Genomic DNA, 12,200 nt, shown 5'->3' on the forward strand with positions numbered 1-12,200 from the left:
TAAACCGAGACGTCTACGCCTTCGTAGCCACGAGTTACAACTGTGCCGGAGATTAAACGGTTCTTGGTTTATAGCCCGGCAGGGTCTTTAGGCTCGGTTTACGTGGCACGGTGGGATTTTCCGCGGTAACTCGTGGCTCCCTTTTATGCAGCTCTTACTGGAAATCGATAGCACGCCGATCCCTAGACCGCCGCTTGCGCTCCGGAAAACTTCCGCCTTGGCGGTCCGTGAACACACAACCACCTGACGGTCGCTTCTACCGAGAAGATATAAGGTTTTGTCGGCTCGAAAGAATAGATTACGGTTTGTTTCGTGGAGACGTTATTCCGTGCGAGTAACAGATGATGACAGGAAGTAGCGTGCAGATCGAGAGCACGATCTTTGCGGTTTTAGGGGCGAGATCGGCTATAGCAACGAGAATATCGAACAAACCGTAGGAAACGTTGGAAGCAGGGGACTACCCTCTGACGTTCTTGCAGTTACGCTGTTACCTTTTTTCCGCTCCTCTAACACTGTGAAGTCTTTTCGTTTCTCTTGTGAAAGATCATAAAAAAATGGCTGACAAAGTGCAAGATAAAATCGAGGACTGGAAGATCTCGAAACGGAGAGATCACGCGAGGAATCCAGTTACCTTCGACAAGATTTGGTACATATGTGATAGAGGAAAACTTTTCCATCGCGCAATGAAAATCATTTGTCGGGTAATAAGATTGTGTGAATTTTAGCAAAGAAGTTAATTTACAGGACAAGATGTTTCGACGGAATTGGCCTGAAAAGTACGAACAACTGACCGGTGAATTTTTTAAAAAGGTACCGCGTGGATGTTCGAGTGGGAGACACGATGCAGCGTCAACGATACTCAGTACACGAATTTTAATGTGTCTCCCGGTGTCGTTGACCGTAGGTGCTGGCCGAAGAATGCAGAAAGAAGGGACTTCCGGCGGAGACCTTCGAACGCAAACCGCCGGAAGATGCGATTAAACGTTCGCCGATTCCCCTAAAACCGTCGCCGGCCATTCCCAGAACGACATCCGGGATGGTAGGCCTCCGCTCGACCCGGCCGGAATACAATCTCGAGTTCACCGGTCGATGGTACATCTCGCCAAGATGGACGATCGAACCCCCCGTCGAACCCCACGAGTTCCGCGTTACACAACAAAGATTCATCTTTCTCGGTTGACGCGTAACGTTAAGTTAAACTTCCATAAAGCATGCAATATGAAAGAAGATAATTAGTTCTACAGTACGTAAAAACTGAATTAAGGGAATAATATGAAACCATTGAATGTATATATATGTATATATACTTTTTTTTTTGTATACAATGCATCATACACTGCAACACGTATATTAAAAAATAGATTGTTGGAGTTCAGATATAAACAGCGTGATAATGACAGTGTTTCTTTTTAAAAACATGAAAAATGTTGGAATAATATTAATATAGAAAATATGTGGGTAACTTTGTACATAACATTTCGTCGGGCTAACACAGGGCTTTATTTACACTCCGAACCATTTCTGTCTGAGGGTCGGCGGTAATTTTTCTGTCAAAGATATTGGGTTCACTTCGACCGCGACCATTTCCTCGTCATTTAACCAGTCTAAATAAACCAGGTGCTGTAAATAACGTATATAAAACCATCTTATTTTCACTTGGAGCTTGCGACGAAAAATCTTGAAAGAAATTACCTTGTACTTCTTAAGAACTTGGAAAGCTTGCTGGGACTGTGAACTCAACATGGAACTACTGTCCTCCGTAATTTCACCATTTTCTCGTCTTGGTATCTTAGCTTCTTTATCCGGGAGTTCATTCGATTTATTGATCACGTACACCGTCGAGTCGTCGTGAAGTATTATAATGTTCTCGTTTCGCGGATCGAAGATTATATTCGTTATAGGGAACGAACGCGCTAGCCACTGCTTCGGCAGTCGATTTTGCAAATTATTCGAGAATTTCGTGTACTGCCTTTGCAGAAGGTTGTACTCCACAATCTGGAATGAAAGCCGGGGATTGAGTACTCAGTATAATCACCGATAAAACGCGACGTTTTATGGTTTTTAATTTTCCTCGTGGTAAGATATTGGATGGAAGTTATAGCAGTAATTTAGTGCAAGCCCTATGAAAGACAGGAAATGCTGCGGGTGGATTAGACGTTTCTTTTTATGGTTGCTGTAATTACTGTTAACTCATCGTTTTACGACGGTCTGTTGCGCCGCTGTAATGTCTTGATATTCGATAATTAAGGTAAACCTGTTTTTCTTACCTTATGATCGGAATATACAACGACCAAATTCAGAGTATCTTTCTGTACAGCCATAGCTGTTGGAGGGCAACTGTATTTAGGCAGCAACCATGACACGGGTGCATCCGTACTCACAGATTCACTAATATTGTATATAGCAATTGCGCCTTGACGGTCGGCACAAATGAAATATTTACTGTCCGGCGAGAAACAAGCGATCCCAACATTTAGAATGGACTCCTCATTTGTGTAGAAGTAACCAAGGTACCTCAAACGTTTCTTTTCTACTTTATATAATGTTACTGTATTTTTTTTTCCATCATTGTTAATCGTCACAAATAATTTGCCATTCGGGCTGAACAACATTTTCTGTATTCTAGTTGCAGAAATATCAGATTCATTCTTCGACAACTGTGCATCTCCTTCGACAACATCGAAGTTAAATACTCTAACATGACTGTCGGTTGAATATACGATTGTTTTGGAATCTTTATTAATAGCGCAAGAAATGATACTCTCATCTCCTTTTGTTCTTAATTGCAACAACTTTATTGGCTCTTCTTCTAGTTGATGAAACATACCGGGATGTACAGATTCTGGAGACACTTTAACAGGAGAACCAAGCCTCCATAATTCAAGAAAATTTGTGTATCTTAATAGAATGCACCTAGATTTTCTACAAACAGTAGAACATGGTAGTTGGAGTAACGGTGGATATTTAACGAGAACCTTGGGTGGGTAACTTGACTGAGCCAGATATCCATCTACACCTGCAGAATATAGCTTTCCGTCTGCATCTACCAGAGCTCTCACATCATGCGTATGTAACCTCCTTTCAATTCCTTTTACCCATTGTGGTTTACCAGTAGATTTTGTAATTATTTTACAAAAACTTCTTACTACAGGATCAACACCAGCACAATATACAACGTTCATATCATGAGATAATGTAACAGCTAATATGTCTGCAGTGTGACTTTCATGGGATTCGATTAAGGTACCCATATGGGGATCCCAAAATGATAAACATCCACGTGAATCTCCAGAAACTATAACATTATCATCTGTAACCGCTAAACACCAAATAATAGTTTCTTTTTTAGCTTCTTTTCTAGAAGTCGTCATTTTATAAATCGCATGACCTGATATAGCATTCCAAACTCTAATTGTGTCTAGGGATCCCGTATAAATCATTTCTCCCGTATTATCCCATTTAATACAAAGAATTCTTCCCTTTTGTTTATCAAAAATTCTTTCATAAATCAAAGAATCATTTGTTACACTAAATGTATTAATGTATCCATCCTCTGTACCAACAGCTAAGCAAGTTTTCTTATGATTAAGGTCCATACACCAAGCAGCACCTCCTGTGACTGCAACCTCGTGTTTAATAGACAATGTTGTTAAATTATATTCTGCTATCATTCCATGAAGACCAGTTGAAAATAATCTTGAATCGATCCACAAGATACTTTCAATGGAGTTTTCTGAGTGACCAGCTATCGTAAATTCCACAAAAGGTGCATTTCCAACATTCCACACTTCAATAGAATTGTCATTTCTGTAGACAGAAATTAAAAAGTTTATTATAATTATATTTAACATACTGGCTTCACAAGTAGGTACATTCAAAAACTAACCTCGCTAGTGCTAACTTCCTTGTTTTTGACTCATAAGATAAACAAGTAACAGAACGTGGTTCTAAATTATAGAACCTAATATTATGTATTTTACAGGTTGACATGATTTATTTATATTCGTGGAATCATTTACAAAAATGTTGTTAATCTAATTGTACAAACTATATTTACACACTAGAAAACATAACCACAACTGTCACGCACGTGGACCTTTGAACGAATCTTTTCATGTTTTTATATTGGTACCAACTTTATTTAGTGCTAGTTTTATTTTGCTTTTGGTATGCTTGAAATTATCAATAACGTTGTGACATATGTAATGTGACAATAGGATAAAATGCAGAAACAATTGGAGTAATTTAAAAATATTTAACGTTTGTCAATACATCAAAACATTGTATTTCACTTACAATAAAATTGTTCATATTCATTTATGACTCTGAACAAAATAAATTTTTAAAGTTTGTGAAAATCTTTTGCCGACCAGACGGCAATATCATATAATTACGCAACAGCAAATTAACAGGTGTTCAACGTTTTGAAGGAAAACCGGAATAGTATAATTACTATTGTCTAATGAAAACAAGATTCTATTACATAATGTCACATTAATAAAAATCGTTATATATCTATCCAACATTTTATAAGATACAAAATATACTGTTTTTCTGTCTAGATATTATTCATTATCAAATATTGAAATAGCTGATATTACAAAAACAAAAAAAAATAGAGAAGTATAGAATTACGTGATTCTATATTACATATATTGCAAATGATTCCCAATATATTTGCGTACAATTCTAAAAGAAGATATTGATAATATCTATAATATAAAACTTGTAATATATTTCACAAGTGCAGATAAAGTTACCAGTAAATCTACAATCGATATTATCAATGTTTCCAGGAAATCACATCTTTGAAAACTCGTAAAATTCATTTATCATCAATCATGAAAATTCTTCGTATAATATTTATCCGAAGGATAAGATCAACGTTTATTTTTCTATGAAAATATTTCATTTTCGAAGTTAATTCAATATTTCATACCCAATAGAACAAATTTGAAGTAAAAAGTTAACATATTAACAACGTATATGACACAAGTAGTGTAACATCTTAAAATGTACAAATATGTTTCACGTATAAAAACATGACAAATTTTGTTTTATTAAATATGAATAAATATATTAATATACATATAGTAACCAAAGGGAGAATGCAATATCAGTTAATGAGATATTAATGTAAACATCTCAGAGTGATGTCATAATGTTCAAATTATCAATTACGTTTATTGATTATCGGAGATAGAAGCAATTTTATAATATTATTATGTTAGAACCTTTATTCTGTGCTGCAACAACTTTATTAACGGTAAACAGCAGAACAAGAAAAACGTAATACGCAAGCGCAATTTAGCTGAAATAAGACTTCCCAATAGCCAACCTACTTCATATCAGTTACTCGCGTGAGATTTTAGTCGAAGGTTGATGAGTGGGGGACCTGTGACATCTTCCTACTGTTGCGAACGTGACGTTTACGTATAAACTCTACTGCAAGGGTAAACGTTATCGACATTCATCAGAGTAATTAACATTTCAAGCAAATCCGCTCAACACATCGTTACGGAATCTTAACCACTTTCTTAAAGGGTAAATAATTGTTTGATTTGTTTGGTGCACGAATGTAGTTATCGATTGTAACCATTTCTAGAAAGTGCGCATGACGCACCAAATTGACTTACAAACAGCAGTGAACTTCTTCGGTGAATATTACGTGCAATCGTAAACAAAATCCTTTTTTTCTTTAATGCTGTTGCGAAAAAGACTGCTTTTCTAGAACATTGCAGCAATGTATGGAAAATGCCCGCATTAAGGTTTTGTTCGATTAAGTATCGTTTCGGGGAAATGTGATGCATCATGGTTTTGTTTACTATTTCGCAATGTTATACCTTATTACCGGAACTACTTATTGTCTGTTGTAATTAAATATACGTGAAAAAAGAAAAACTTCCGGTGACCGTTTTTGAACTGGAGGCAATATGGTTTAACCTACGTAACTTCTGTGGCTTTCGTTGTTCCTTTTTTGTTTCGCTTTTTTTGAGTCTGGTATTATTTAAGAGAAATACATATATGTGTTCTGTGTACTTACTGTATATATGTGTTCCTAATGAAAACTAGTATTTTTCCTAACAGCAATATTAAATTGCAAGTGACACCAATAGGGAATTAAGAACTAGATAGAATGTAAATTTAAATTGATGTGTTTTTTAAATATATTTTCAGCTAATATTAATCTTCTGAGAAAGTGACAGAGCTCATATTTATAGTACTGAAATGTGTTACATGCAATTATATTTTTAAACATTGACATAGATTTATCTTAAATCAATCACATGTTACTTTAAAAACTTCTATAAGTGTGGGCGCATGCCTGTCAGTGTTTAAATTTAACAATTTTAGGTATGATTCATCATGTATATTAAATGTTTGTTCAGTATTATTGAGATAAGATAATATTTTACTTTTTAAAAATTATAATATATTATAGATTAATATGTTTACAACTTCTTGACTATTGGTCATCTTATTCTTTCGGTTGTTAAAGATATTGAAAGCATATATGTCATAAAAATTTAAACTATTATATGTTTGTTAAACATATTACCTTATATTTACATATTATCAATATACTAAATATTAATAAATTGATTGTTTTAAATGTTTTTGTCATTTTTAATGTGTTTCATAACGAATCATTGTATATAATAAGGATTTTAAATAAGTTGTAAAGGGATTGCTGTGATATTGTAATTTGGACGTTGCTGACACATTCGTGAGCCAATATTCCATTAATATTTTTGCAACAATATTTTGTTACAATAATAGATTATTTTTCAGTTAAAAGAAATACCAAAAGATGACAACTTGGCAGGGCCCACCTGGTGCAGGATTTTATCCAGGACAACAAGGTTTTACTCTTCTTTTTTCTTTGTGTTTTGATTATGTACTTTCTGTATTGATTGTCGTTTATATCTCTAATACTTGCAACAGAAGCTTTAGCAAATCACAAACATCATGTTTGTTTCAAGTGAAAATCATCATTTTATATCATCTGCAAGTGTGTGAACATTATAATCATAATTTAAAATCATTTGAAGCTAATAATAGAGTTATAGTATTTGCACATTTGTAGAAAGAAGGTAATTTAATATTCTTGTAATCAAACCCATTATTGAATGAATCATTTATTGCCATTTATTAAAGTTATTTATTAAAGAGAAAGAAAACAATATTTATTATAATCATGCACAGTGTTTAGTGGCTATTATTAGAGCATAGAAATTCATGAACATTAATGCTTACGTTAGAGAGCAAAATTCATTATGGTATGATGTTTCATATATGGAATTTTAATTGTGCAGGTTTTCCTCAACAAAACCCTGGGTATCCACCACCTCAGGACGGCTTTAATCCTGGATATCCTCCTCCATACGGAACAATCCCACCAGGTTAGCATTATATTAATGATGCACACAAAATGAATTGATAATTTTCCTGAAGAAGACGGATGATTAAATAATATATTTAAAAAACAGGTTATGCAAATAAAATCTTTTCAATACACACAAAGTATGAAGGTATAAATTGTTGTTATCTCACAGGCAATATGCTCGTAATGCCATTGAGTCGCAATCGACGCAATCGCATATTTTATAAACTTAACGCTTTTTATGAGTTTATTGCTTGTAAATACATACTTCGGACACGTGGCCGTCGTGCGTTGTCTTGGGGAGAGTCGACAGCGTAGAACAACGGTTGGTCAGTGTGGAATTTCCAATTCTTTACGTCATTTATAGTGTAGGGATTTCAAAGGATCGAGAGATTTGAAGTGGTATCTACTTTATTAATATTAACAAAACTCAAACACTATTTTTATAAAGTTCGCTCACGACTCTACGGCGTCTCTACTTCTAATGTCTTTTACCAAATTCACGTTACTTCGTGATATTCACGGAGTCGCGTCCGCTTCTGTCTTTGGATTCGCGGTTCTTGTTATCAGAATTCGTTGCTCCATATTGTCACTATGAATCAGCCAACGGGCTAAACTATTGACACCCTACAACAGCATGTGCCCGCCGCGTTGCTTCTTCCACCTTATCACTCGTATCTTTTTCGTAAATTTCAACCAATCAACGTGTCCACTCACGGCAGCGGGCCCAATATCAACTCCCGCATATCATCGGGACATCAGTCCGCAGTCAACTATCGAGACCTCTCAATCTTGTATATTTTTTATGAATACATACGATTTAAACACCAGTGCGGTTCAGTCAACCTTTTTCCATTTTTCTGTCAACCTTGAGACGGTTAAGTTCGTGACAGGGTAGGTCGGAAAGTCACTACCAACTTTTCACCACGCAACAATTGTTAATTGACTTTTATAAGAAACATTTAGTATCTTTTATTTTACTGATAATATTTCTCTACGAATTATATAATTTTTGTTGTTTGATTTTGTTATAGCACCTGGATTTATTCCTCCTGGAGGACCACCGCCAGCACAGGGCGGATTTTCAGCACATCCAAACATGTATGATTCAAATTATGCTGAAGATCCTGGTCAGGATGAGGTCAAAGGATTTAGCTTCGATAATAATTCAATCAGACGTGGATTCATTAGGTTTGTATGTTAATTAACACTGTATTTTGAAACATTCTTAACTGTAATATGATATCCTTTTTTTCAGGAAGGTTTACAGTGTGCTAATGTGTCAACTTCTGATAACGTTGTCGATGATAGCATTATTCCTTTTCCATAAACCTACTAAGCTCTGGGTGTTGGCACATCCAGAGTTATTTTGGATATGTTTTGCCGTTACTATAGTTTTGATTATATGTATGGCTTGCTGTACAAGTGTGAGACGAAAAGCTCCAATGAATTTTATATTCTTATTCTTATTCACGATAGCGGAAGGTTTTCTGTTAGCGACTGCTGCTTCTACTTACAGCTCTCATGAGGTAAGACTGTTAAAACATTGTCACATTAACTTCATATAGTTTACCATACATTTTAAAATATTTATAGGTACTATTGGCCGTTGGAATTACAGCAGCTGTTTGCCTTGGATTAACATTGTTTGCATTCCAAACGAAATTTGATTTCACTGCTTTAAACGGTATTCTTTTCGTTGCGTTATTAATTTTTGTCGTTTTTGGATTAATCGCAATGATTTGGCACGGACGCATTATGACTTTGGTCTATGCATCGCTTGGAGCCTTACTGTTCTCTATATACTTGATCTACGACACGCAACTAATGATGGGGGGCTCACACAAATACTCAATTTCTCCCGAGGAATATATTTTTGCGGCGTTGAATCTTTACTTGGATATTGTTAACATTTTCATTTATATTTTAACCATTATTGGGGCATCGAACGATTAAATATTACGGTATATAAAGTTACGTCAGTCGCTGGATTAATTTTAATCGTAAAATGCTTTTATTTGTTATTATTCTGTTTTAACTCTCTTTCATTTTTGTCATAGAGAGAGTATTACAGATAAATAATGAAAATATGAAAAGTTTTACAGCATATAACAAACATTAATTTCTATGAAATAATAGCTTTTACATATTTTCAAATTATTGCTACTACAAGAAGTACAGAGAAAAAAGTGAATGCATTAAAGTTTAACTTCTAGTCTTACTATTCAAAGTAATTCCTATGCTTACCTTGAAAGCCAAGGTGATTGTGGTTTATAGTTAAGAGTATAAGATTTTCATGAATGTAAAAGCATTACAAATACCTGTATTTATCCTTCTTTGTCTCATATCTATTGTATTTTTATTAAAAAAAGTATTATTCATCTACATCAAATTTCCTTAAATCCCATAAATTATTTTTCTCATACTATGTTATTACACGTAGAGAGTCCTTATATCCAGCACATGATTGATTTGGTTATTGATACGAGAAAATGATTTAATGTTTATATACGTATTTAGATTAGTACAGAAATATTTGAATATTGTTGCAGTTTTTGAAGTCACGTTATAAATGTAAACGCATAATTACATATATGTGTATATATATATATATATATTTAGTAAATAGATGTTCTGTTAATAATAATCTTTATTAATATTATTCGAGTAATAAACAAATTTTAAAGTATCGACGAATAATTATATTTTCTGTTATGAATGTTTCAAATAATAATTTCAGTTAAATGTTACAACTGTACATTGTAATAAAACTTCTACAGTACCATTATTATATATACACCAATATTATTATACATTATATTTATTGTGAAGGAAATAAGAAAACAAGTGCTTGAAAATTGTGAATATTTTTATATTTGTGGTAAATTAGTCTTACACAAATAGGATAAAAGCTCTTGATCTTAAGCTTTCAGATTTTAACTTAAAATGTAAATAAGCATATATATATAGTGTGATGTCTGTATGAAAAAGCATTCAATGTTCACATAGATTTTAAAGATTAAAAGCCCACGTTCATTCTCACTCTTCTTAATATGGTAACAAATTGCAGCCTCATAGCAAATAAATTGTTCCTAGTTGACTTTGTTCGTGCAACAACGCATGGAGTTTCATATGAAAAACAAAGCCCTATCAGCAGTACTTATTATCGATTTCTTATATTATTTATAAAAACTCTGATAGAACTTCAGTATTTGTATACATGCAGTAAACATATTAGTAAGTACAATTATATAAGTGACAAATAGCATTTATGTCCCACCCTTTGAAACCCAAATTTAATTAAAAACTTCACTCTTTGAATGAGAAATGTTCCTTTTCGTACTCTGAGTTACATGTTTTGTTTGAATTGTTATCGAATAAGTTAAATTGAATTTGATTAGGCAGTGTTGTGAAGAGTTTAATTATACTATTATGCTTTAAATTATGCCCTAAATCTATCCACAAATCTATTTTGAGTGGCACGAGCTGATATATAGTTTATTATGCGCCATTAAAATAAATAATATAAAATTAGCAGCACCGATTAGAACTTCTTTCCACCCTTCGATCAACTGTTACCCTGTCAGGAGCATCTTGGGGTTCTTTTCCATGTGTTTTTTCCAATATTGCTTCAGCTAATTCACTAAACGCACGATCAATGTTAATATTTGCCTTTGCAGATGTTTCCATAAATCTAATACCATGTTCTCTTGCTATCTGTAAGTTACATTAACTTATTAAATATTTGCTCATAAAATATAATTCATAACATCATAATAACTAAATTTTGATTATTTTACCGCTTCCCCTCTTTCTGTGGTGACAACACGTCTGTCCTCCATATCACTTTTATTCCCTAATATCATTTTTTCTACATCTTCATTTGCATGCTGTAATGATAAAAAAATAAAACAATACAAATTGCAGCTAATATGTCTATTTATCCCCATTAAAAAAATGATCAATTATACTCACTTCATCAATATTTCTTAACCATTTGACGATGTTTTCAAATGTTTTCTCGTTAGTAATGTCATAAACAAGCATAATCCCCATTGCACCTCTGTAGTATGAGGTAGTAATAGTATGAAATCTTTCTTGACCAGCAGTGTCCCTGTAAATGCATAGATTAAAGGGTGTTTAGAAATATTTAACATTCCATAACTTACCATATTTGTAATTTGATTTTCTTTCCTCTTAATTCCACTGTCTTGATTTTAAAATCGATACCTAAGTGACAAAAAAAAAACAAAACATTTAATGTATACTTACATGAAACAATCAACTATCACAACAGTGTTGTCAAGTAATCATTCCACGAGAATAATGTTTGTAATTATACTTTTGACATGCGTTTTACATTCAAATAAAATAACGCTTATATAGAATATTTAATTATTTTTCAAAGAATATTTTTCACACATTTTCGTCGTACGATATTGCGATTTCATCTTGGCAGCATAACCTACTATGCCGAAAGGAATTTGCACTGTCGGACGATGATCCGGTTCGCAAGTTACATTTGCGTTACGGTCGGATAATTAATTATCCGTAATTGCATTTCTTACCTATGGTAGAAATGAACGTTGTGGAGAAGGCATCGTCCGAAAATCTAAACAATATACAAGTTTTGCCGACTCCGGAATCACCGATGAGCAGTAATTTGAACAACAGATCGTACGTCTTTTTCGCCATTTCACTGTTGCTCCGCGTTAACGAGGCGCTCAAGAAAACAAAACAAGTCGAACCTGTGGAGCACGATTTACGGTTTTTCCAGACGATGTTTCGAACATCGAATGCTCTGAACGATTATAGG

At 33.8% G+C, this 12,200-nt stretch overlaps 4 protein-coding genes across 7 annotated transcripts; 2 read left to right on the top strand and 2 right to left on the bottom strand.

Annotated features, from left to right (window-relative positions):
* The first annotated feature begins 232 nt into the window (after positions 1 to 232).
* On the top strand, positions 233 to 1,194 carry LOC116426282 (uncharacterized). The gene is made up of 4 exons (XM_031975014.2): positions 233 to 303; positions 394 to 646; positions 726 to 810; positions 905 to 1,194. The coding sequence occupies exons 2-4, from the start codon at positions 555 to 557 to the stop codon at positions 1,178 to 1,180; spliced, it is 453 nt and encodes a 150-aa protein (XP_031830874.1). The 5' UTR covers positions 233 to 303; positions 394 to 554; the 3' UTR covers positions 1,181 to 1,194.
* Positions 1,195 to 1,349: 155 nt separating this feature from the next.
* l(3)72Dn (UTP4 small subunit processome component l(3)72Dn) lies at positions 1,350 to 6,155 on the bottom strand. Of its 2 annotated transcripts, none has more exons than XM_031975133.2 (4): positions 6,044 to 6,155; positions 2,268 to 3,807; positions 1,693 to 1,995; positions 1,350 to 1,620 (listed from the first exon to the last, which is right to left on the bottom strand). In XM_031975133.2, exons 2-4 carry the CDS (start codon positions 3,669 to 3,671, stop codon positions 1,504 to 1,506), a joined length of 1,824 nt encoding a protein of 607 aa, XP_031830993.1. In that variant the 5' UTR covers positions 3,672 to 3,807; positions 6,044 to 6,155; the 3' UTR covers positions 1,350 to 1,503. The 2 variants fall into 2 exon arrangements, with proteins under 2 accessions (XP_031830993.1, XP_031830992.1); XM_031975132.2 differs by lacking the exon at positions 6,044 to 6,155 and adding an exon at positions 3,887 to 4,443 and having other exon boundaries at positions 1,356 to 1,620.
* Positions 5,331 to 9,788, top strand: Lfg (Glutamate NMDA receptor-associated protein 1 lifeguard). 3 transcript variants are annotated; one of them, XM_031975140.2, is made up of 6 exons: positions 5,333 to 5,544; positions 6,793 to 6,863; positions 7,317 to 7,403; positions 8,419 to 8,575; positions 8,643 to 8,913; positions 8,981 to 9,788. In XM_031975140.2, the coding sequence occupies exons 2-6, from the start codon at positions 6,812 to 6,814 to the stop codon at positions 9,338 to 9,340; spliced, it is 927 nt and encodes a 308-aa protein (XP_031831000.1). In that variant the 5' UTR covers positions 5,333 to 5,544; positions 6,793 to 6,811; the 3' UTR covers positions 9,341 to 9,788. The 3 variants fall into 3 exon arrangements, with proteins under 3 accessions (XP_031831002.1, XP_031831000.1, XP_031831001.1); XM_031975141.2 differs by lacking the exon at positions 5,333 to 5,544 and adding an exon at positions 5,574 to 5,657; XM_031975142.2 differs by lacking the exon at positions 6,793 to 6,863 and having other exon boundaries at positions 5,331 to 5,544.
* Positions 9,789 to 10,235: 447 nt separating this feature from the next.
* Positions 10,236 to 12,095, bottom strand: Rab10 (RAS oncogene family member Rab10). The gene is made up of 5 exons (XM_076372776.1): positions 11,953 to 12,095; positions 11,554 to 11,614; positions 11,360 to 11,498; positions 11,185 to 11,274; positions 10,236 to 11,101 (listed from the first exon to the last, which is right to left on the bottom strand). The coding sequence occupies exons 1-5, from the start codon at positions 12,077 to 12,079 to the stop codon at positions 10,916 to 10,918; spliced, it is 603 nt and encodes a 200-aa protein (XP_076228891.1). The 5' UTR covers positions 12,080 to 12,095; the 3' UTR covers positions 10,236 to 10,915.
* Positions 12,096 to 12,200: the final 105 nt, after the last annotated feature.

The sequence above is a fragment of the Nomia melanderi genome, chromosome 12 (assembly GCF_051020985.1).
Source record: "Nomia melanderi isolate GNS246 chromosome 12, iyNomMela1, whole genome shotgun sequence".
NCBI lineage: Eukaryota > Metazoa > Arthropoda > Insecta > Hymenoptera > Halictidae > Nomia > Nomia melanderi.

Bases quoted from the DNA above. Each gene is read 5' to 3' on its own strand.
- LOC116426282 (XM_031975014.2), top strand. From the start codon at position 555: ATGGCTGACAAAGTGCAAGATAAAATCGAGGACTGGAAGATCTCGAAA. The intron at 647-725 runs GTACATATGTGA...TGTGAATTTTAG, and splicing joins GTTACCTTCGACAAGATTTG to CAAAGAAGTTAATTTACAGG. The intron at 811-904 runs GTACCGCGTGGA...CGTTGACCGTAG, and splicing joins CCGGTGAATTTTTTAAAAAG to GTGCTGGCCGAAGAATGCAG.
- Lfg (XM_031975140.2), top strand. From the start codon at position 6,812: ATGACAACTTGGCAGGGCCCACCTGGTGCAGGATTTTATCCAGGACAA. The intron at 7,404-8,418 runs GTTAGCATTATA...ATTTTGTTATAG, and splicing joins ATACGGAACAATCCCACCAG to CACCTGGATTTATTCCTCCT. The intron at 8,914-8,980 runs GTAAGACTGTTA...AAATATTTATAG, and splicing joins CTACTTACAGCTCTCATGAG to GTACTATTGGCCGTTGGAAT.
- Rab10 (XM_076372776.1), bottom strand. From the start codon at position 12,079: ATGGCGAAAAAGACGTACGATCTGTTGTTCAAATTACTGCTCATCGGT. The intron at 11,499-11,553 runs GTAAGTTATGGA...ATGCATTTACAG, and splicing joins AAAATCAAATTACAAATATG to GGACACTGCTGGTCAAGAAA. The intron at 11,102-11,184 runs GTAAAATAATCA...TGTAACTTACAG, and splicing joins CCACAGAAAGAGGGGAAGCG to ATAGCAAGAGAACATGGTAT.